General features: G+C 40.4%; 1 protein-coding gene across 2 annotated transcripts in view; it reads left to right on the top strand.

Moving 5' to 3' along the window:
* shisa7b (shisa family member 7) overlaps positions 1-21,663 on the top strand; it is a 51,307-nt gene extending 29,644 nt beyond the window's left edge. The window contains exons 7-10 of one of the 2 annotated variants that reach the window (XM_086279239.1): positions 3,241-3,309; positions 6,787-7,008; positions 15,215-15,596; positions 16,380-21,663. In XM_086279239.1, coding sequence (XP_086135365.1) covers positions 3,241-3,309; positions 6,787-7,008; positions 15,215-15,596; positions 16,380-16,815 — 1,109 coding nt within the window. In that variant the 3' untranslated portion in view covers positions 16,816-21,663. The remainder of the gene's footprint in view (positions 1-3,240; positions 3,310-6,786; positions 7,009-15,214; positions 15,597-16,379) is intronic. The other variant, XM_086279240.1, reaches the window with a different exon arrangement.
* Positions 21,664-22,516: the final 853 nt, after the last annotated feature.

Raw genomic sequence — 22,516 nt, 5'->3', positions numbered from 1 at the left:
CCAGTGGAAAAGGTGGTAATTGTCGCTGCTCTTGTTTCAAATATCAGCAACACACTTCTTACTTCAGGTGGAATACATTTGTTGTGAGTGAATTGTTGCCAGATGTTGTTTCATTTAAAAAAGCCCCCTGAGATTATTGTTTAACATCAGTAATCTCAGAGGGTCTTTTGAAATGAAACAACATGGATTCAGACTTTTAAAGGGTTGGCTTCCTGTCTGGATTCACCTTCTGCTCTTTATTACTCAAGTGATCTTGCAAAAATGTATTCATCTGAATTAAAACATAAAAGTATGCATTGAATTTAACAGTTTTTAAATCTGAAAAATAAAATGTTTAGAGATGTGTTTTATTTTTTTAAAGGTTAATTCTCATTCAGCTTTCTATATTTCTGCACAAACATGACCTGCACACAGATGAGCTGAAACATTTTGACCACTCACAGATGAAGGAAATAACTTTGCTTAAATTTGCCCATTGGGAGGATGAGGATACTTCCTGGTCTAACCACTCGCTCAATAGGACACCAAACTCCTTGCAACCAGGAAAATCTTGGTTGTCCAGTGATTGCACTTGGTTTTTTTTCCCAGTCTACAAATGATTGCAGCTAGTTGTTGTTGCAATCAAGTTGGTTACTTTCCACTTTCAATTGTTTTGCAATTGTAGAAGCCACCTGGTGAGCGTCAGTTTGTCTCCAAACAATCGAGGTCCAACTCGGACTGAATGCAGTCACTGACAGACAGACTGGAGAAGGTCTGCAAATAATTGGTGTAATGTTCAAACTCAGACAGACTGCAGAAATGTTGCAAACTTGTCTCCGACACATCTGTTTGCAATCAAGGATCTGATTCACTGGCTGCCATTTAGTTGTTCTCTGCTTATGTTTCTATATAAAAGAAAGGTTATGTCATTTTGCAATCAACTATGTCACTATTTGTGGAGGACCATCTGAGTTTCTATTTAATATGTATGAGCTTCTGGCTGGACTCTGACTGTAAGTAGTTAATATGAAGTTTTCTTAAATTAGGTTTTCCGTGTATGTAGCTCAGCAACAGATTTGTGATTTTTAACATTTTACCAAAGTTAACTGTGGTTTATCATAAACAGCTTAACTGACATTCAATTGCAAACACACTCACTCCCTTTTATAAATAATTTAAGCCTTTGTGAAGATGACAAGATCATTGGACACAGTTACAATCCTTTTGGTTGTGCCGTCTCCAGCCAGTGTTTTCCGCAGGGTGAGTGTAGCATTTGGGGGACTTTGGCCTGCTATTAATTTGAGCAGTGACTCAGTCACGGTCACCTTTATACCACAGCATGCCAGCACTCTTTTCTCTGCAAAGCACGGGATGGAAACCTGCTTCTGCTGCAGCAGGTACTCCGATTGTTGCAACTTCATAATGTTAGCTTATCCTGAAACACAGACTGTGCAGCTCATCTGTATAACAAGACAAACAGATTTCAACCTTAAGGGAGTTTCCATATACCTACTAGTATCACAGATAACTTTAATAATTATATCCTAAAAAAGCTGTAAGTTATGTATGCACACTCTCTCCACCCTCCCTTCACTCTTCTATTGATTGTAATTTACAGCCAAAATGAGACACAAACATATCATGAAAGTGAATTCTTTTTATCACTCAGGAGAAACAAGATATGTTGCTTAAATAACACATATGGTTAGACTAAGTAGCCTGGGATAGAGTCAAATTCTCACCCTGAATAATTGTTTCAGTCTGCACGAACAGCCAGCTTTGCAGGGTATTATGTCAGGTATGGGAGAAATGAGCACCTTAAGCTGGTTTAGGCACACAGAAAGTACTAACAGGTTAATAGACTGGTGGTCCCAATGTTTTGGCTCATCAGTGTTTTAAAAAGTGTCTTTTAAAGGTTCCTTTATGTTGACTGTCACTTTTTTCTAAATAGTGCTACCACAGGGGGATGTGTTTTATATTTTGTATGAAATGTTCAGGTTGAATCTCATGATTTAAGCTTTAATATAAGAAAAACCTCCACTCCTATTTAGATGCTTATGTTGCCCACACACAGAGGAGCTTTGTGTTGAATCTGCTGAGGAAAAATGCTGCAAACACTAGAACACTAAAGTCAACACGATCATAGAATTAAACGCAGCGTTTGTGTGATTTCACAAAGTTTTTCCTCTCTGGTGATTATCAGAAGGACATGAATGTTTCTGTTTTCTCACACAGGAAAATCACAGAAATGAAACACACACACATTTCTCTCTTTACCTCTGCTTTATCTCTCTGTCGCTCTGTCTCGTCTTTCACTAAACCAGCTCTCTCTTCTTTCAGCCTCTCTAGGAATTCGATTGTTCTCTGACTCTGCAAATAAGGTTGGAAAATTGCAAATTCCAGCCAAGAAAAGATGAAAAATGTGCCAAATATAGTGGATTTTTTAAATTATTTATTTAGCTGCTCTTGATTCTCTTGAGGTAAAAATGGTAAGAGCGCCTTGTAGTACCAAAGCTTCACATTTTAGCAACTGCAGAAATTATGAAACTAGATTTTTTGTGTAGTTTACAGACAGGAGCTGAGAAATCTTTTTTTTTTATTGTTGAATAACAATTCAGCTTTTGAATTGCTAGAAAACGGCAGTGTCTTTTCAGTCTCTTGTGTCCAACGGTTACTCTAAAGCTCAGCTTGCAATCATAAAAAGGGAAAGACGGTGAAAATCTGCACTTTAAAGAGTTGGAACTTTGCTTTAAAAGAACCCACTGTGCATGTTTCCAACTCTAGACTCTGCTAGAGGTGCTTTGTATGAGTCACAGTTCAAAATAATTGTTATTTGTAACATTTGAAAAACCTTTATTCTCATTGGCTGCCACTTGCAAAGAGACTTTAATAGCAGGTGGGTGTGGCTTCTACACCTGAGATGACCGTTTAAGGATATTCGCGTGCTGCTTCACAATGCAAAGTAAAAACCAAACGACCTCACTTTTGCCAGTGTTGCATAAAAGATTTAATCTGGGGGTTGCCAGTTCGATTCAGTTAATTGCGACAACCTTTGTCATTTAAATAAGAAATGCAAAAGTCAGCTCATTCCTGGAGGGACTGAGTCTGTCTCTTTTCTGTCCTCCCCTCTCACTGTCCTGTCTCACCCACTGTCTCTCTCTCTCTCTCTGTCTCTTTACTGACACAAATGCTTACTCGACATGCCTCCCGTGTCTCTCGAGTGGCTGTCCCATCAGTTTGTCGGCTCTGCTCTCTTTGCAGCTGGGAACTTGCACCATCATTTTAACCAGCAGGGGTCTGCTTCCAGCCCCAAACACTCTGCTACCATCGGTAAGCCTCGTGGTTAGCAGCCCAGTGAGCCGGACTCGCGGCCTCACCTCCACCACTGTCTGTCTGTCTCGATGTCAGTATGACGGCCTGTTGTGCTGCGCTCTTAAAACAGCTGTGCCATTGTCAACCCCACCCTGTGGCTACGCGCAGATTTGTGCTCGAAATCACAGCGTGCTGTACGTTTCCAGTGATTTCCCCCGTCACACGGTTGTGTTGAATCTGACAGATCTTTCATAAGAGTGTGAGCTTAAACTTGTCTGGCCTGCCCTTTGCTTAATGCAAGCCCGTCTTCCCTATTCACTCACTCCCCCCCACAAGCCTGCTTCCAGATGTGCTTGTTCGTCCTTCCTCCTCTCTCTGTGCAGCAGTGATGTGCAAGTGTGATACCAAACTTCGAAGGAGGTCACCGCTTTAACCCGAGTCTGTTTTCGCAGGCTTTACACGAAGAAAACAGAAAAGCAATGCTAGCGCGAGTGATTCATCTCCACCAAAGGTCATTGTGCTGCACCCAGGAAACACATGAACTCCTACTGCAAGTCAGATAATTATCTGCGAAGGCTGATTTTATGCCTCTAACATGACTCTGACAGGATACAGGATAAGGTTGCCATGGAAATATGATGGTGTTGATGGAGATGAGCATGATTTCCATTTAACTTTTTAAGTTGTTTCAGTGCCAGTTTTTGCAAGCTATTACACCTACATGTGCCCCTCATGCAGCGGATTACACAAGAAGGCAACAGCAAAGAGTAAAACCGGCTGAGAGGACAGCAAATATTAACCAGCAAGTACAATTACATCATCATTTTCAACTTAATTCATCTAAGGAGAGACACTACGGGGCAAAAAGTGTAAACATTTTGTATTATTACATAAAACTAGTCAGTGACTTACATTAAAGATAAAGTTTTCTGGTCCTAGAAACACAGAGAGCACAGAAAAATTGAAAAGCAGCATATGCAAAAGACACTAATGTCTCTATTGGTGTATCTAAATATGCATGAGTTTTATTGCATAGATTTCAAGAGTAGAAATCTGAATATCAGATAAAGGCAGATTTTATTGGAGGAGTTAAAGGTGCAGTTAGAAATGTGTTTGTCTTCATCACTTTCTAAATCAAAACCGTCAATAGACAAAATAAAACATATTTTTAGGAGTAAATTGGTCTATAAATGAGCCGGTTTACACATCTTGGGGTTTTGATGATGACTGTGATTAACCATTAAGCTAAACCTGCCAATCATAAGGTAGGTAAACCCCAAGACATTTCCTACCTTATGCAAAAACCCGACACAGTCAAAAAAAACCTAAACAACACGGTTTTTGCTTTTTATGTCTTTCCTTACAAAGAAACTATTAAATATATAATTTAGCGTTTGCTGTATTTAATCTAAATTCAGCCATTTTGTGCAGCGCTGTGTGATTTAACAGGTCTAATACATCACAAGGTTGTTATAAAACTATGTGACATTTTAGGTATGTGATTGAGGGCCGCACAAGAAAATGCACGCGCCTTTAGGTTTGGAGTAATAGCTTATGTGGGTAATTATTGTTTTCTGTGCCGGTTTATAGTTTTAAACCATTAGTGAGGTGACATTTGTTGACACCAGCTGTGCTTTTCAGTGTTAGGAAGGTTTAGTCAGCTGTGATGACTAAAGAGAAATGTTCCCTTGGTTTGCTTCTGCACTGTTATATCATCAAGTGGATGAATAAAATGTACAGATTTAGTGTATTTGTTACGTTCACGTGCCTCACTGCTCCCCCGTGAACTGCATTTTGACAACCCCTGGTCTAAGGGGGCATTACTTGTTAATGCAAATTATGGGGAATCGTCTTGGACCAGGAAACAACCAGACACACAGGCACAAATTAGGAAGTACAAACCTAAAATTAACAAAATAAAAATAAATTGTAGGCTGTTGGATAAAGGAGATGCCCTTCACTTCAAGTCTTTGATATATTTGAACTTTCAGTCCCAAGAATTTTGATGATTTTACTTCAGTTGTGCCGGTTTGTACTCAATATTTTTGATTCTAAAGGTGAGATTTTAGACTTTAGAACCTCCTTTGCATCACTTGTCTGGTTCCCTCCTGTGTTAAAGTTACCAGCCTCCTGGTACAACACAATCACAAACCCCTCAACTCTCTGAGTCACATACTCGGCTCACACTGAGCAAAGTTCATTTTTCCCGGACACCATTACCAAACCTCTGTCAGCCATCGTAGGTGTTCAAAAAAAAAAAAAAAAAATCAATTACCTCTCACTCATGGAAATTACCAGGCTAATTTAGCATGGTGGCACGAAAACACAGAGCAATTGGTAGGACATTTGATGCTTTCTACCTTTTATTTCCTCCACAGCCTGCATCCTGCTGCTCAGCTCCTGCTTTACAGCCATATGATCTCAGAGCTCAGAGCTAGCATTGCTTTTTCCCCACCGTGTGTGTGTATGTGTGAGTGTATGTAGAATTCACGGTACAGAAGTCGATGTGGCGTGTGTTCCCTGGGTGGCACTTAACAGAGACAACATTGGCCATTATTGCCCATTACTGTCAATGGTCAATGACCAGTATATGTCCTGCAGTTATCTTAACAAGATCGCAGCCCATAGCTGTTACCGCCCCGAATGGACTCACCATTGATTATATCTGCGTCTAAGACAGGAAGCAGCAGCAAATGGCCACAGTTACGCAAGCTTTAATCGCTGCTTCATAGTTTTTCCTCACATTTCTAACCTTTCAAACATCCTCTGCTGACATTTAGCAGTCAATCGAGCTTCTCAGATTCCTCTGTAATGCTAATCCAGCGATGGCTGGCATGTGTTTGTCCACTGCAGATGTGTCCCTCTGTCCTCTGTTTGAATGTACAGATCCGACACATGTCAGGTGACCTGTGCGCACCTACATGTTGGGTCATTTCCACTGCTGTTTGTTTGCTGTTTGGAAACTATGAATGTACTTGTACACCTTATGATGTAATGGATATGAGTATACGTGCCGCAAAACAGACACCCCTGCCCCTCCCCCATACCGCAAACCTTACATAAGACAAATCATTTTTTATGTCTATTGATCGCTGTGCTGCTTTTGCACTTTGCATAAATGTGAATATGTGCGTGTGCTTGAGTGTGTAGATTCCTGAAGCTATCAGTGTATTTCTGTGTATTTACATGTGGCTGATACGTTCGTCTTATTGAGCCTCAGATGAACAGCACAGAGTTGTATTAATAGATGGTCTCCATGGAGCTCAGAGACACTTCCTGTTTACTGATAGTTAACCAGCTTGTATAATCTTCTCTTGTTCTCTCTTTCACTTCTTCTTTTCCTTCTCTTTGTTCTTTTACACTTACACATCATTCCTTTCATCCTCCAAACCTTCTCTCTCCTTCATTCTCCTTTCTCCCCCTCATCTCCTCCTCACTTCTCCATCTATCTCTTCTTTCCTTTTTCCACCTCTTTCTGTCTTTCTCTCTCTCAAGAGCGTGGATCCCGCATGAACAACACCCCCCAGCTCACTTCCGGGCCCACCCTGATTTCTGGTAGCAGCAAAGGTGCGGGAGGCGGCGGCGGCAGCGTCTTGAGACACAACAGCAGCCACCCGTCTTTTTCGCACTCCTTCCACAACCTGGCTCAGCTGCCACCGTCCTACGATGCAAACATGAAACCTGAGATCAACCGCTACAGCTCGCTGAAGAGGCTGGGTGAGTCGCTGGGGGAGATAAAGGGATGGAAAAGGAGGAAAAAGGGAAACCGGAGTGAGGGATGAAGTGGGAGTGATTGAGCGTTCAGGACCACTGGGAGCTTTCAAGTGAAACAACGCACACAAGGCCTCAGCTGTGTCTGATTGGTTCTTAAGTGTTGATGATTACACTACAAATTTTCAAAGAAATCATTACTTTTTATTATGAAAAAAAGCAAATGTAGTCATACAAAGATAAATTAAAAGTTTATACTTTGAGACTTTATAGGACGTAGTTGTGAATCACAAAAAAGAGCAACTATAGCAGATTGATTTGGAAGTTTCAAAAAAGACCAAGTTTGGCCAGAAGGCAAAGAAGGGGCTGTAACACCGGCCCCGCAAAACACAGAAGATAACAGTTTTCTGTGTTCAGAAAACTGCTGATTAATCTTCACAGCACCTACGATGAGGACAGAGCATACACAAAAACATTATCTGCATCTGTTTGTCATAAAGTGAGGACTAGTAAGCCGATGATGGACTCTCAAAACTTCGATCGCTACACTTTTATTCACTTTATGGCATCTTTCATTTGACCCTGCCTGCAGGAGAATTCCTCCATCTTTTAGTGTAAAATCCATCCATGTTCTTAGCAGCTTGTCCAAATAAGATTACAGAATGGCTGGAGTCTGTCCCAGCTAACATTGAGCAACAAGTGTTGTACACACTGGGCAGGTTGCCAGTAAACTAGAAGTGTGCAATTCCTGGAGAAATTGCAATAAAACATATATTCTATTAATGCAAATGTCTTTAAACTGACATTTAAATCTAAAATATCTCATAAAAACCAGAAAATGCCGTGCTCTCCTTTAAACTCAACCCTGCAGGTATCACAGGCAGAGAGAGGACGGCTGCTGTCAGCCTGCAGCAAAGTTTAAAAGAAATGCACCAAATTTAAAGTAGAAAGCTAAACAAGCAGTTTGTCAGTGTGACAGTGGAGCTGTCACGCCTTCCCCCTTTTCACTGTGCCCAATTCCCAGATATTGTCAGTGGAGTGTGTCATCACTGATCACGTGTGTTTCTGTTTTTGGTGTATTTTGGTAGCTGAATTCAACCAGACTTAATTCGTTTAATTGTTTTGCCTCTGATGAGTCCTCAGTGTTCCTGGGACTCAGCTGGTAACCAGTGGGAGTGAAGACATGTTTGATTAGGTCCAGAGCAGAGAGTGACTGGGGCAGAAGCAGGGGAACGTGAGAGAGTGATTTCTGTAGTATTTTAGTATTTTCTTTAGTTTTATTTTAGTTTCCTTGATTGATTTTTTTTTTCTTTTGCTGTTAATTACCATGTTTTTGCACATACTCCTGCCTAAAGATTGACTTCTTCTGCATCCCTTTAAAACTTTTTGGTGTCAAACACAAACTGCCCATCATCTGGGGTCTCTGCATAACAGTGACACACACTTTTGTGTTTGTTTCCTCTTGATTATACTGTGCTGCTGCTATGCTGATCAACCTGGGGGCAGACGAAGTAGGTGAAAATTGGCTTTTCTTGACGTTTAAAGTTACTGAACAGCTGAACAGGGGTTTGATTTTGATTAAACTAATTGCACGGGTGTTTACTTGAAAATGTTATGTTTCACTCAACCTGGATTGACTGTTTCAGTCGTGTCGCCTCCTCCTCTTTGCCGCTCGCTGTCAGAGAGTCCTGATCACTGATGTCGTATTATTAACCTGTTGAGGAAAAACTGAGACTGATTGCGCTGATTCTCATTAAAGTGGCTGTAAATACATTTTAGTCCTCGCAGATCTGTTTTTAGTTACAGACGCGAGTGAAATGGTGTTACTGCACCGTCAGCTTTACTCTTTCCCATATTCACGACTTCACTTTCTTTATAAGTTCCCTTTAATGTGAAAATACTGACTGCATGAAGAAAGTATTTGCTAGGGAGGGTTCAGTTCAGCTGGTTTGCTATACGGATGAACTCATAACTGAGGTCGATAGAAATAGTTGGTTACGTTACTGTTTGATTTTTGGTCATCCAAATCCCAAATCATGTCTCTGCCAACTAAACTGTGAGCAGGTTTTATTCATATAAACTGGCCATGACTGTGTTTGCATTTTTGTGGCCTGGTTAGTAAAATTTCAGGCTGCTGATTCTGCAGGGAACCTAAATGATGGTACCAGGCATGGCCACCTGAGTTTGTGACAAATAATCATCTCAGTGTGTTGTCTGAATGTGTAAACTGCTTCTGCTAAACAGCCAAAGACATGGAGAAGAAGATGGAGTTAGATGGATGATGAGATGAGGGAGAATTGAGGAAACAGTGGGGGAAAAGAGGATAATAAAGAAGAAAGAAGGAAGGGAGGAGGAGAGGAAAGATAAATGAAGTTGAAGGAGATGGGAAGGCAGCATGGTAACATGAGGCAGGGTGAGGGTAGAGAAGCAGGTTTGTTAACCAGAAGAGGAAAATCAGGGGAAGAGATGGTAAGGAAGATGGAGATGCTGTGAGCTCGAGTGAGCAGACTGAGAAGAAAGGAGAGAGAGGCAGTGAAAGAAAGGAAGAAGGGATTTGAAGGAAAAAGAGATGTGGAGGCAGGGGGAGGGGCGTTGGCTGGCTGGTCCGCAGGGGCCTGGCTGCCTTCGACGGAGAAGAAAAGACGTTGGAGAGGCAGTGGCTGGTCGCCTCTCTCGCCCTGTGATTGCCGAAGACTGCAGGGGGAGGGGAGTCGCCTCTGCAGGCTGAGTGATGGATTGTTACTACGTGGGGGGTCATATGTGTGCGCGTGTAAGCGGTGTGGCGCTTCGTGAACATGGAAGCATTAATGAGGTGGAAGAAGAGTCCAGATGAGATTCTTTACTATTTCAATTCAATCAAAATAAGGAAACACTTCAACAGATAAAAAGGCTTCCTCACATCAGAGAACAGAAACCTTCATATTCATGAATGAGCATCTCGGTCGATGTCCTGCAGCCTTTTTAAGGAAATTTCGAAAAATCCCAGAGAGAAGCAGATGCCATTCCCATAATTCACCTCTTTATTTTCTCCTTTTTCTTCTTCTGTTTGGTCACCATGTTTTTTCTCTCTCTTTTGTTGTCCCTCCTTCATATAATTGCACTTCCTCAAATGACTGAGCACATTAATTTATATTGCAGGCGGCCGTGTTCCTGCAGCATGAATGAGCACTGCATTTTGTTTGATAATTAGAAATCACCTCTAGATAATGAAGAAAAAACCAAGGAAAACATTTGCAGTAGAGCTGTAGCATGCACTTCACTTTGACAGAGTGTTTTCTGAGGTTTGTGTGCAGGTGGCTCTGTTTTCTCTCTCTGCTCCATGACTGAGAGACGATGCGAGGGAATACGTGCAGGAGTTTAGAAAAACTGCATATTTTTAATTTTAAGTGAAACTTGCTGATTTTGTTTTGTCCTTTTTTCACACTCTAACCAATCGTGGTAGATGGCTGCCCCTCCCTGAGTCTGAATCTACTCAGAGATTTGTCTGATTGACTTCTTCCTCTGATAACGTAGGATCTTTTATTTAAAATATAACGCACTTATGGGTAGCTGTTGTTAACTGGTGCTGTATAAACAAATTGAATTTAACAGAATAGCTGGAACCAGGAAATGTACAGGGTTGGTGTGTTTTATGGAGGAAATTTCAAACTCACAATGACAATCAAAGAAGTGAAATTCAAACTTCCAATGAGCAAATTAGTTACTGATAACCTACACAGATCAGCTGGCTGTGTGTGAAAACGTCTCAGCCCATACCCACATGAGAAAAGAAAAAGGAAAAACACTATGATACACTAATGTAATGCTGAAAAGCTGACTACATGGAGTTACATGAACTGACTACATGAACAGAAGAAGCTCCACCGGTTGCATATACACACGCACAAACACACAGCTTAGCTAATCGTAAACAGGTGTGGCAGATTCAACAGAGGTGGAAGTGTTGCGGGAGAAGCAGACAGTTGGAGAAGAGGGATCACTAACAGAGACAGGAAGTAACAGTAACAGCAGGAAATGACTTAAACGTAAACATGAACAAAATCCCCCAAAAATGATGCAGTCAAAGACGATTTTTCATGGCAGTGTTTCCTAACTGAGAGAAGCGACCCGGAAGCATCCGTGTAGAGCTGGTCAGATTCTCCAAATACTGAGGAAAGGTGCACCAGTGCTTCCTGTGTTACCTCGTTTAGCAGTGGACTGGAGCATCCTTTATGAAAGGACTCGAGCTATTTCCATCCCAACGTTCATACCAACACACCATCTGACACATAAACTGATGCAGATTGTAGAAATGTTACTTATAGTTTTCCAGTTCATGCCAGAGCTGAACTCAAAACTTCTGTAGTAACCTCTTTATTTACGCCTCATGTGAAGAAAGTGGATTTATATAAACTCTCTAAATCCAGAGTATGAGTTATGTTAATTAATCAAAGTGCATTTAAGGTCCAGGCTGCATTGGTAATGTCTGTTCTCCATTCAGGATTATCGTGAATGAACTTTCACTTCAATCAGCTGGAAAAAGTGGGGTAATATGCTGATTTAGTACTCTGAGGTTCAGGTCCTTCTAAAATCACATTTACCTTTTCTTCACCTGATGTTTTCCACTAATGACAAGAAAGAAGAAAAGGAGGTAGGAGCTATTTTTTTTAGACTAACTTCACCCCAAATGCTGAAGTGCCCAAAATCTGCTTTTTTTCTAATGGCCAGCAGGGGGCGACTCCTCTGGCTTTGAAAGGAAGTGCAATGAGAAATGTACAGGAAAAACCGGAAACACTCTACCTTTCAAATTTCAAGTCATATGAGCGTGCAGTGTTTCTTTTGGTCCGTTGTCTTTTACCAGGTTTGATTTCAAAATGCTCAGCTAGAAGCTTTACATCACGATGTCGCAGCCAGTCATTGTGGCTACGTTTAACTTCAGTCAATGTTGCTCTTAAGTTTCAGACATCCCAAAGATAACTTGCCTTAAGCTGTAGCTCACGTTTGACATTATACTACTGAATCTACTAAGGACTGTAGGATCTGACTACACCAGACTTGCAGTGATGGCAGCGAGCACTTTAAACATGAAGCAGTCACTTTGTCTGTGCTGGATGATTTTATTTCCCAGACACTGATCGCTTTCACGGAGGAATGTAAAACCCTTTGTTAAGCAGATTCAGGCTGAATCATTCATTCACTTCTACTTGTCTGATTATTAGATTCCTGCTTTTTCAAAGAAAACCACCCTGAATGTCAGTTTTGGTGAAACACTCCTTCAAATGGAGAATAAAAAGTTGTCATTGTGACACATAAAGAGGGAATATGGCCTCCCGTCAGCCTTTCTCTGAAACGTGATCCTTTTGATGCCGTTCCCCAGACGGCGCTGCAGAAAGGACACTGATAAAGGCTTCTTTGTCTAAGGAGGGCAGCCAGGGAGAAACCTTGAGATAATTTAGCCTTATTGGAGGGGAGTAAACAGAGAGCGTGAGGGAGAGTGAGGAGAAAGACTGAGAGGAGGGAGAGGTTGAGGACAGAGAGAGGAAAGAGAAGCAGAGAGAAAAGCCTGAACAGCGAGGAGAAGGTGAAAAAGCAACAACAACTAGACTGAAAAAAAGAAAAGTGTGGAGAATAGTGAAGACAAAGAGGCAAACAGAAGGAGGGGAAGAGACCTGAGAGGGAGAGCAAAGAAAAGGAAAGAGGGAATGCAGAGGTAGAGAGAGGTGGCTGGTTAAAGGTCAGCTTTAAATTGGCTCTTGGGGAGCTGCTTCCATGGAAATGCTTTGAAGATTAAAGTGGGCTCGGGCTACGCACAGAAGCACTGCTTCTCACTGTTAGTGAAACTGACTAACTGCTTCCCTCTCCGTCATTCCTTTCTTCTGTCTTTACGTTGTCCCTCTACTTCTTTGTTTTCACATCATTTATGCTGTGAAACATCTTCTTTCGCCGCCTTTAAAGCCTATTTTCACCTCACGTCCTCTCTGTCTTTGGCCTTGAGCTTGTCTTCTACCTTTATTCTTTTATGCCTCATGCAATATACAGCGTATCTCTCCTTTTGCATTATCCATTTGTGCCTTCTGTCTTTGTCCTCCTGTGACAAAATGTCTTTCTCACTTTTTCATTTCCTCCTTTCTCTCTTGGATTCTTCTTTCTTCTCTTTCAAGACATTTAAGGTCAGTTTCTTGCTACACAAGACATTTCTTGCTCTAATTTGTTCGCCCTTTCTGATATTATATTTTCTTTCATTTTCACCTGCTTCTCCCTTTTTATTGCTCCACTCTTTATCTGATTCTCACAGTCTCACAAGACCATTTAGTAGCTTTATAGCTTTATTATGTCAGTGAATTTGAGCTCTTTGCATGATCTTCATGAGCAGGTCTTTGATACTTTTTTCCTGCACGGACAAGAAGCATTAAAATTTTTAGTAAACGATTTTAATTTCAACATCTCTTGATGTTGATGAAGATCATAATATTTTATTACTGCTGCTCTCCAGCTACTAAATGGACCTCTCAAGATGTGTTTTCTCTAAATCTCTTGTCTTCCTTATTTTAACTGAAGCCATATTCACACATGAGTAACTAACAGTACCACCGAGCCACATTTTTGGGATCTGCAGTTGTCCTTTCTCACATGTAGCAGACAGCAGGGGATCGTTTGCTGCCTCTCGTGACTAGAAATACTGTTTTCATGAGGATGGAGCATGTAGGAGTCATGACACATGACGCCCACTTGCACACTTGTGAATTCACAGGACAGTTACTTGCACCATTGTCACATGTGCACAGTCGGACATTAAAACAGAGACATTATTTAAGGAGGCATTCAAAGATCTATGGGAAAATAGATGGCAAAGAGGCCATTAAGTAGCTGTTCTACTGACGGATGCCCTCATTAACAATTTAAATGTCATTGCTGTAGTAAACATGAATGTAAATGCAGTTTTTTAACCTTTTTAAACAAAGGCTTAAAAATATTGTATTGGAATTAGCACGATGTTTGAACTGAGTCATTAGGGACACCATAACGGTGTGAATCTGTACTTGAATCTTGTATCTTCCCCTCTCTGAGCCTGCTTCTGCCATAGGTTTCTTCCTGTTAAGAGTTTTTCCTTCCCACTGTCACCCAGTGCTTTTTCATAGCGTGCCATCTGATTGTTGGGGGTTTCTCTCTATTTTTGTAGCCTATTTACCTGACAATATAAAGCGTCAGGAGTAGACTGTTTTGATTTGATGCTATATACATTTTTCCGGACATCACTAAACTTTTGAAGCGGATTCAATACAAATGGGGTTTTGAACTGCACATAGATTGAGATTGAGCCGCACATACATACGGCTCACTCGCACGTCATATATCAAACACAGCCTCTCAGTTTAAGCTGCCACATTTCCCATCTCTCTTTCAGACCTGATGGAGTCGGTGCTGCCCTGCATGCTCTTTCAACACCTCCACCACACCAGCATCCACCTCCAGTGACATATTTAATTATCACTTCCTCCTAGCATATTTGTGCTTTGTCCTTTGTCTCAGTCATCCAGGTCATAGTAATCTTAAGTGTTCAGTCAAAGGCTTTTTGAAGAGGTTTCACCTCTCATCTGAAAGGCTTCATCATTTCTAAAAGCTGGGTGGATTCCTTTAGTTTTCCCTTATACTTTCTGTTTTCTCGGCCGGTTGAGTTTTTACAGTGAGTGATGACAATGGACCCTGGATGCAAAACTAATGGGATACCTCATATATGTGTACAGTAGTAAAAGATGCATGATACTGCAAATGTAGCCAGCAAGCTTAGATTATACATGAAGGCATTTCAAACCTAAACCTGTATTTTTTCTTAAGACTTGCAGGGGGTGTTGTATAAAAGAGAGACCCTTTCCTGATGAGTTCATGGCCTCTACCTTGATTAATACAACATGAGCAAATTGTGGTCCCCCTCTTTTTTCACAGCAAGCTTGTGGAGTAATGTGTTGTCCATGTTATCTCCAGTCCCATAAAGGCAACAACTTCTGATTCTGTGAAAGTTTTATTCAGTAATCAAACTTTAAATTTGTAACAATGTATCTTTATGTTAATTCCAGAGACTTACCTGAGAATGACTACAGTGATTACACCTTTCCTATCAAACCAAACAATCAGCTGTATATAATCATCAATAATTATCATTCTGTGTTAATCATCAACATACAAAATAGCTTTTTACATATTACACATTTCTCTTTGTGTTTTTGTGAATCAGAGAAAGAACTTGATGAGTATTCCAGCTACTACAACTCCAAGCGCCGCTCCAACAACGCTCCGCCCTCCTTCTACTCCTCTCAGCACCACCTGCCCTTTGGAGGGGACTACACGCTGGGATCCAGAGGCACGCTACCACTCCATGGCTCTCGGCCCCACCTCCACATGCCGCCCTCCACCCCCAACCCATACCCGCTCCCCTCCCAGACACATTACACCAGCTCCAGCTTCGATAGGCCACCACGCCGTGTCCGTTCCCAGGACCAGCTGCTGGCATTTGGGGAAGGCAACACTCTGTCCCGCCTGTCCAAGAACCAGCAACACCAGTACTACAAAGCCATGATGAGCACCAGCAGGAGCTCTACATCACAGACGCTCCGCAGGTGAGATCGGGGATAAGAGGTGAGGTGTGATCAGATAGGACAAAGAGAAGCAGCAGATGAAATACTAAAGACAAAGGAGTCAGATCAGAGAAGAGGAAGACAAGAGAAAAGAAGGGATCATAGAGATATGAGATGACATGAGACGATGGAGGTGAGATGAGTCAAATCCCATTAAGAAAACACAAGAACAAAGGGAATCAGGGTGTAATATTTAATCAGTATCAAGAGTGGGACAGTTTCATCAAAGTTTAAAGAGTCTGGCAAAGTGAGGGTTCACGCTATTAAATTTAGGTAACAAAAATTCTGTTTGGGATATATTAGAGGTCCCATATTATACCTTATTTAACTAGTTAAAATCGTATACATCCTAAAAGTAATCTTTAAAGTTTGAGCTTGACACAGTGTAGCTCATCCATCCTTCAAAACACAGCTTTGATTTTAGTGCTTTTCCTAACAGGCTGTCTCGTTGTCGGTACTCTTAAATAAAATGAATTCCAGCTGTGCCTTTCTGCCATTTCCATGAATACCCATAGACTAACCATTATCATCATGCAAAGCTACTCTAATAAATAAAAACATGGAGCTGAAAAAGTGCATTATACTTCAAATTTCCACAATTTAAGATGGTCCCCCTTAGAGTTGTCGTGATACTAGAACTTTGAATTCAATTCCAATACCCAGGAAAGTACTCTATACCATTTTCAAATCATAAAGCTTCCAGTAAAATTAATATTCAAATATTGTAATACTTTTATGACACTGACAAGAAGTCTGTGTTTCCAGGTCCCATGAGCGGCTCCTGGTCTCCCCTGACCGTCTGGAGGACCGGCTGATGACGATGGGTCTGCTGCCGGGAACGAGTGAGCGAGGGGGAGGAACCGGGATGGTTCCCACCATGGGCCGGCTCAGCCACCACCAGAAGGCTCAGTCACAGCAGAACATTTGTGTCACGCCATCCATGGACCGCCACCACATGATCAAGATGAACTCCCACCCCACATCAGGCCACGAGCACGACCGCAGCACCACGACCATGTCCGGCATGGGCATGCACGGTGGCTGGGACTCCCACGGCGGGACAGGTGGAGGCCACCCCAACGCCCGACGTATGGCTTTCGCCAGCAAGAGGCAGAACACGATTGAACAGCTGCACTTCATCCCCGGAGGAGGTGGAGGCCAGGGACTCCGGACTGGGAGTAAGAATGAGGTGACAGTGTGAGAGGAAGAGTGGTGGAGAAGAGGTGCAGATGAAAAGAAGCTGAAGACCAGATGAAGAGAGGGAAGCAGCGAGGTTTTTAGTGTGAAGATATGAGCAGGAAATGGCAAAGAAACAAGCAAGTGGTTTGATATCAGCTGGCTCCCTCACAGGGCTGCTCTCAGCTGCACACAGCCCCCTTCATAAAATAAAAAGTGGTGGATGGCAACATTAGTGAGTAAAGCCAATTGATTCTCTCTTTGTCACTTGTGTATTGGAAAAGAGAAATTTCACCTATTCTTTGTGAAGAGAAGACAAATGCCCAAGTAAAGAGCAAAAAAAAAAAAAGAAAAGAAAAAAGCAGTTAAAGGCTGCTGGGTATTCGCTGTGACTTTTATTGAAGGATATCCACTGAGTCAAATTTGTTGAATTGTCCTTGAGTTTTGTTGCGCTGTCCTCTGAGTCCTCGAGTGCTCCGACAGAAATTCATCCATCTTTGAATCCACTGTGGATGTCAGAGCGCCGAGGCAGAGGCAGACGGGTTTGCTTGTCAGTGTATTTATACAAGTATTTAAAACCAAACAAGTTGCTTTTGTATGAAATTAACCTGATACTATTACTACTACTACTAATAATAATAATATTAGCATAACTGAGCCCTGTAGGATTTTGTGTATACTTAGTTGAAAACATATTTATCCTTTAGCTATCAAAAGTAAAACTGCTGAAATAATGCAGCAGTTAACTCTCATTTGATTTCTTTATAGCTCGATTCACTCAAGCTAAAGATAAATAAATAAAATGAGCCGTTTAGAGACGAAAAGCAAGTCAAAGCGCTGCCATAAAGGCCCAGTCACACCAGCATTTCACGAAAACTCCCAAGAACTAAGTGCCAGTTAATGATAAAGGGAAGGATAAAAATAAAGAAGGTTGAGGAGCTATTGTGAATTTCTCAAGTTGCTACTTCTAAAACATTTTGAATCCAGATGTTCGCCTGTGTTTCTGGTGTGACCGGGCTTTACAAGTGAAGTCCACTTTGCAGTATGATTTTAGCTGACTATGCTCTTGTACAGTGAAATCTAGTGGGTGTATATCATCTATGAAACATTGTGTAATTCGTAGGCTAAGAAAGTTTTGAACTGAGCCAATCTCATACATTGACTGACTGACCAAACATTCTTCAGCAACTGTAGGGTTTCCGCCAGTCTACCATAGACTTAGCAGCTTTTTAATTGACCACCTCCCACACTTTTATAAACAAAAGCTACATTTGTAACGTTAGCTAATGTATCTTATTATCCTGTTTTTATTGTTACCCATTTTTCAGATCAGCTAATAGTACAATAATTTAAAAAAGAAAATAGAAAACAATGTTAAACTTAAAGCATTAGCTTTGGTGGACATCTACTATTTACAAATGACAGTAAGCTACATGATTCCTAGCCATAAGTGAACAACTATAACCATATTGTGGGCTCTGTGGGTGGTATAGCACAGTAAAGTGGGAAAAAACACTCAATTTGTATCCAGAGATATAAAGTGAGAGCTAACTGCATATTAAGTCTGACATCATTGGGCATTTCTGGGTCCCAAAAGAAAAGAGTCATTGAGGAAACTTTGAGAGTTAAAAAATTCCAAATTCCAAGCTTGAATAAAAGGATCTGTGCGCTCGTTCTCCCAGTAAAGTTTAACATTCCAGCAATCATGGAAAAGAAGGTTTACTAAGCTGGAGTTAGAATTAGGTTAGTTGATCTTGTCAAGTGAAGCTAAGCTAGTTGACATATAACTGGTGCCATTTGCCATATAGAGCTATGTTTAGTCTAAAACAAACTAATATAAAGTCCAAGTTGAGGTTTCTCGCTGAGACCGATGTCTTCATTGAATCAGACCAAGAAGCCAAGTCCATCTTTTGTTTCCTATGATTTCATTGACCGGAAGAAGGTAATAAAAATGGAACGCACTTCACCTAAGATAACATCTGAGCCTCATCCATGACACAAGGTTATGAAAAATGTAAAAAGTCCTGAGCCTAAGTTGACTGCTTACACTGAAATCTTAGTCGGCACGCTAAATATTTTGTGTCTGAGACACCGTTAGCTCATGGCTAGGATAGCTAGCTTTGGAGGAAAAAATTTTAATAGTTTCTGATTTTTGGTAAAGTGATTTTGGATGGCAGTTATTAAGATTTCAGATGGAGCTGCAATCATTTTCAAAAACCAAAAATCCCATTTTAACACCATTAATTTTACATTTGGACCCAGAAACAGGGTTGTTTTGTTATCGCTCAACAAAATGGCCAAAATGTTTCTGCTATAGGTGCAACATCAGCAATGTTAAATGGTGGCTGGGGTCGACAACTTCTCTGGCGGAAACCCTGAACTGTTCAAAACTTTTCATGGCAAGCTTGTAGAGGGGTCGAGGGCTTTGTTTCTGCCGCCGATTGGTATTAAACCAACCCTCCTGTACGTCTACAGCACCACACGTTTTCCTGCAAGTTCAGCTGCTCACCTCGTACGAAGGGGAAGGGTGGCAAATGGGTTTTAGGCGGTGGGGGGGGACAATGGACACTTCACACCAAGGGCTAAAATGAATTATCTTTGTGTGTCTATGCTCTGTACAGTCTCTGCTTCTCATTTTCATTTTTTCCTGTGAGTCGGGAGGCATGCTCGTGCATATTTTTCACAGATATTTTTATTTTTATTCTTCTTGCTTAGAGAGAAAAAAAATTTAAATGCAAGGAAATTGTGCAAAGCAAAAGAACTTTTGTGTACCATGTAAAGACACATAACCATTTTAAAAAGCTGCGGGAGAAGCGTTGACCATAATGATGTCATATTTTGTACATTTTTTTGGTTTTCTGGCTGTGAGATGGACCTTCTGGCCACGCTGGCTGGATATACCCTTTCTGGGGTTTCAAGAGAGGCCTTGTTTAAGGTTCCACTCTCGGGTTGTATTTCGATAAAGACAGACATGATTGATTACTGCGTGAAGCTTCCTGCCAGCCAGTTTTAGTGTTTTAATACATGTGCTCACGTGTTAATGGTTTATGTAGAAGTTCCCCCTCAATGACACTATGAACGCTATCATCATGAGCTTTCTTTCTTTCTCTTCTACTTAAACATGTATTTATTTTTTTAATCTCTGTGAGTTTTAATGTATAATCCTGGATTTTCAGTATTAAAAACTTTCTAGTGGAATAAAAAAAAAAAGAATAGAAGAAGAAAAACCCTTTGTATACACAAGAACAAAAAAGAGCTGATGCAATCATAGAGAAAAGAAGAAACGCATGACGGTGTCAGAAGCCAGTGTTGGTGATTTCATAGTGCTGACTTATGATGTCACGGCGTGTATGTGCGTACATGTACATGCGTCTGTTTTAGTTTGTGTGCCCGTGCGTGTAACTTTCTGTGTCTTCTTATTCTTCTTAGGAATGCTGAACCTCATTATTATTTATTTTTCTTCTTTTTGTTTGGACCAAACTCGGAGTACGTCTTCAGCACTCGAGTCACTGCGTGTTCATATCAAGCTGTAATGACATTTTGAAAGCCTGTCGTTCTTTTAAAAATTCATTTTTTTAAAGGGACATCATTCAGTTAGCTTTTCTTGTCGAGCTACGTTCATCAAAGTGAGGACTTTTCAGACATTTGAAAATGTAACTTACTGAAGGCTTATATTGTGTCAGGTTTTGGTGTTTTAATAGAAGCTGAGTGCTTTAATTTATTGGTGTTTAAGTTTGTGTCACTGAAATTTGAGTTTAAAGGTACTTTTTGTAAACTTTGATGTTTAAAAATTCTTTAAAATGTTCCAAAATAAACAAAACTATGAAAAAGAAATGTGAAGAAACAACCACTGTGACTTTATATATAAAACATGCACTGTTTGGGTGCATCAAGTGAAGCTGGAATGGGGTGCAAATAGTCTTACCTTTATTTGTCAAAAACAGCACATTTTTATTTATGACCAACCAACAGTTCGACTGCCTTGTCTTGATCAACAAATAGGTCCAAAATTATCAGACGTAACCACCGTGACGTCGCCCACTAGATGAACATTTTCAGTATCTGACCTGACTGAAAACCTCAATCAAATTCTCCCAAGGGTAATTACAAAAAGTACCTTTAATATATGTCCACAAAAGCTGTTTGTCTTTTAAAAGAAATGTTTTCATCTGAGAAAATTTTAAAGGCACAGAAGGTATAAAAAGCAGCTTTTTTTAGGTTGCAATACGGCCGAAAGAGGAGAACGTTAATTGCATTTAAAGGTTGTTTTTCTGTGGAGAGCAGTTGTTGCCAATGTGGAGCAGAATGTAAAGTGACCTGATTTGGCTGATTTTAGAACCATAAAAGAGCACGAGGCATAAAAATAAGAAGGGAGGGTGGATGTAAATGACGTGGGAATTCAGTTATATTTTTAATGTCTCGCTCATTTTTCCTCATACCTTCAAAAGTCTGATGCAGATGTTATAATCCATGTTCAGTTAATTGGTCCTCTGATCAAACTGTGTGTGTGTGTGTGTGTGTGTGTGTGTGTGTGTGTGTGTGTGTGTGTGTGTGTGTGTGTGTGTGTGTGCGTTTTAACCACTGGGGGGGGTGTTGGCAGGCTTGGGCATATTTGTATTCTCGAAGCTACTCTGCATACCTCAAATTGTATAATACATTTATTTATTACATCCCCTTACATGTCTATTTCCAAGAATATCCAGACAAAGGTCTCACAGATGTGCAACCCTTTTGTTATTGGTGATCGATTCTTGCGTTTGTAGAAATCATACTGTTTAATTGATAATAACAATAAAATTAAATACCACTAAACTTTGTTTTTCTGTGTGGTGTGATTAAATATTACTTTTTTAATATTTAGGTCACATTTTTATGTTTAGAACTTTTTATTAATATATTTAATGTTGATCCTGACTCCCTCTGCTTTTTACAATTTTTTTTTTTTAGTAGATTTCATTTTTTTCCCCTTTTTTTTCTCCCAGAGTCACAGGCCCTCTGAATAAATGAAGTTGGAATAAAAATTTCCCCTTTTTTTCCAGAATTATTGACCCTTCATAAATTCCTAAGTATGGAGACATCGACATGAGATGTTCAGGGTTAAGAAAAAAACTCCACAAAAATGCATTTGAACTCTGCTAAAAGTTACAGATCGATTTTACATCAACTATCTACATACATTTAAATTGTTAAGGAAAACTTCAGAAAGTACATTTTGGTTACATTTTTCAAGGGCCATCTATAACTGATATATAGCTGACACAGGCTATTGCATATCTTCTCTTCTACCTAAATCAAACCTACACCCTTGTTTCTATGGCATGTCTTCTTTCAACCTACATTGAGGGGCTCTCTATTAAAGCCACATTTTAACATTCTGAATATAACTCACAGTGTGAAATTAAGAAAAAAAGAGCCAAACAAGTTCTATATAATAGTTTGGACACAGTACATTTTCTCTTTTATATGGAATATTAAAACCTTAAATGATCTCATCCAGTCTTCATTAAAGGTCTACTGCGTAGAATTCAAGAGGCTCTACAAGTATAAATAAAATATTCACAATTATGTGTTTATTTTATTAAGTTTTAATAAAGTTACAATGAACGCTAATATACCAGCACACTTACAAAACCTTTTCCATACAGTGTCCTTTGTGTCTAAAGTAAAGCAAACACTGAATCTATGGACTGCCTTCAGCAGTTTCACCCACTAACACTGGTTCTCCT

The sequence above is a fragment of the Aulonocara sp. 'chitande type north' Nkhata Bay genome, linkage group LG22 (genome assembly GCF_057382095.1).
Source record: "Aulonocara sp. 'chitande type north' Nkhata Bay isolate Kocher_YH1m ecotype deep benthic linkage group LG22, A_spYH_male_GT1.1, whole genome shotgun sequence".
NCBI classification, from domain to species: Eukaryota; Metazoa; Chordata; class Actinopteri; order Cichliformes; family Cichlidae; genus Aulonocara; species Aulonocara sp. 'chitande type north' Nkhata Bay.
Note: the sequence above shows the minus strand (reverse complement) of the source record. Positions and strands in the feature narration are given on the sequence as shown.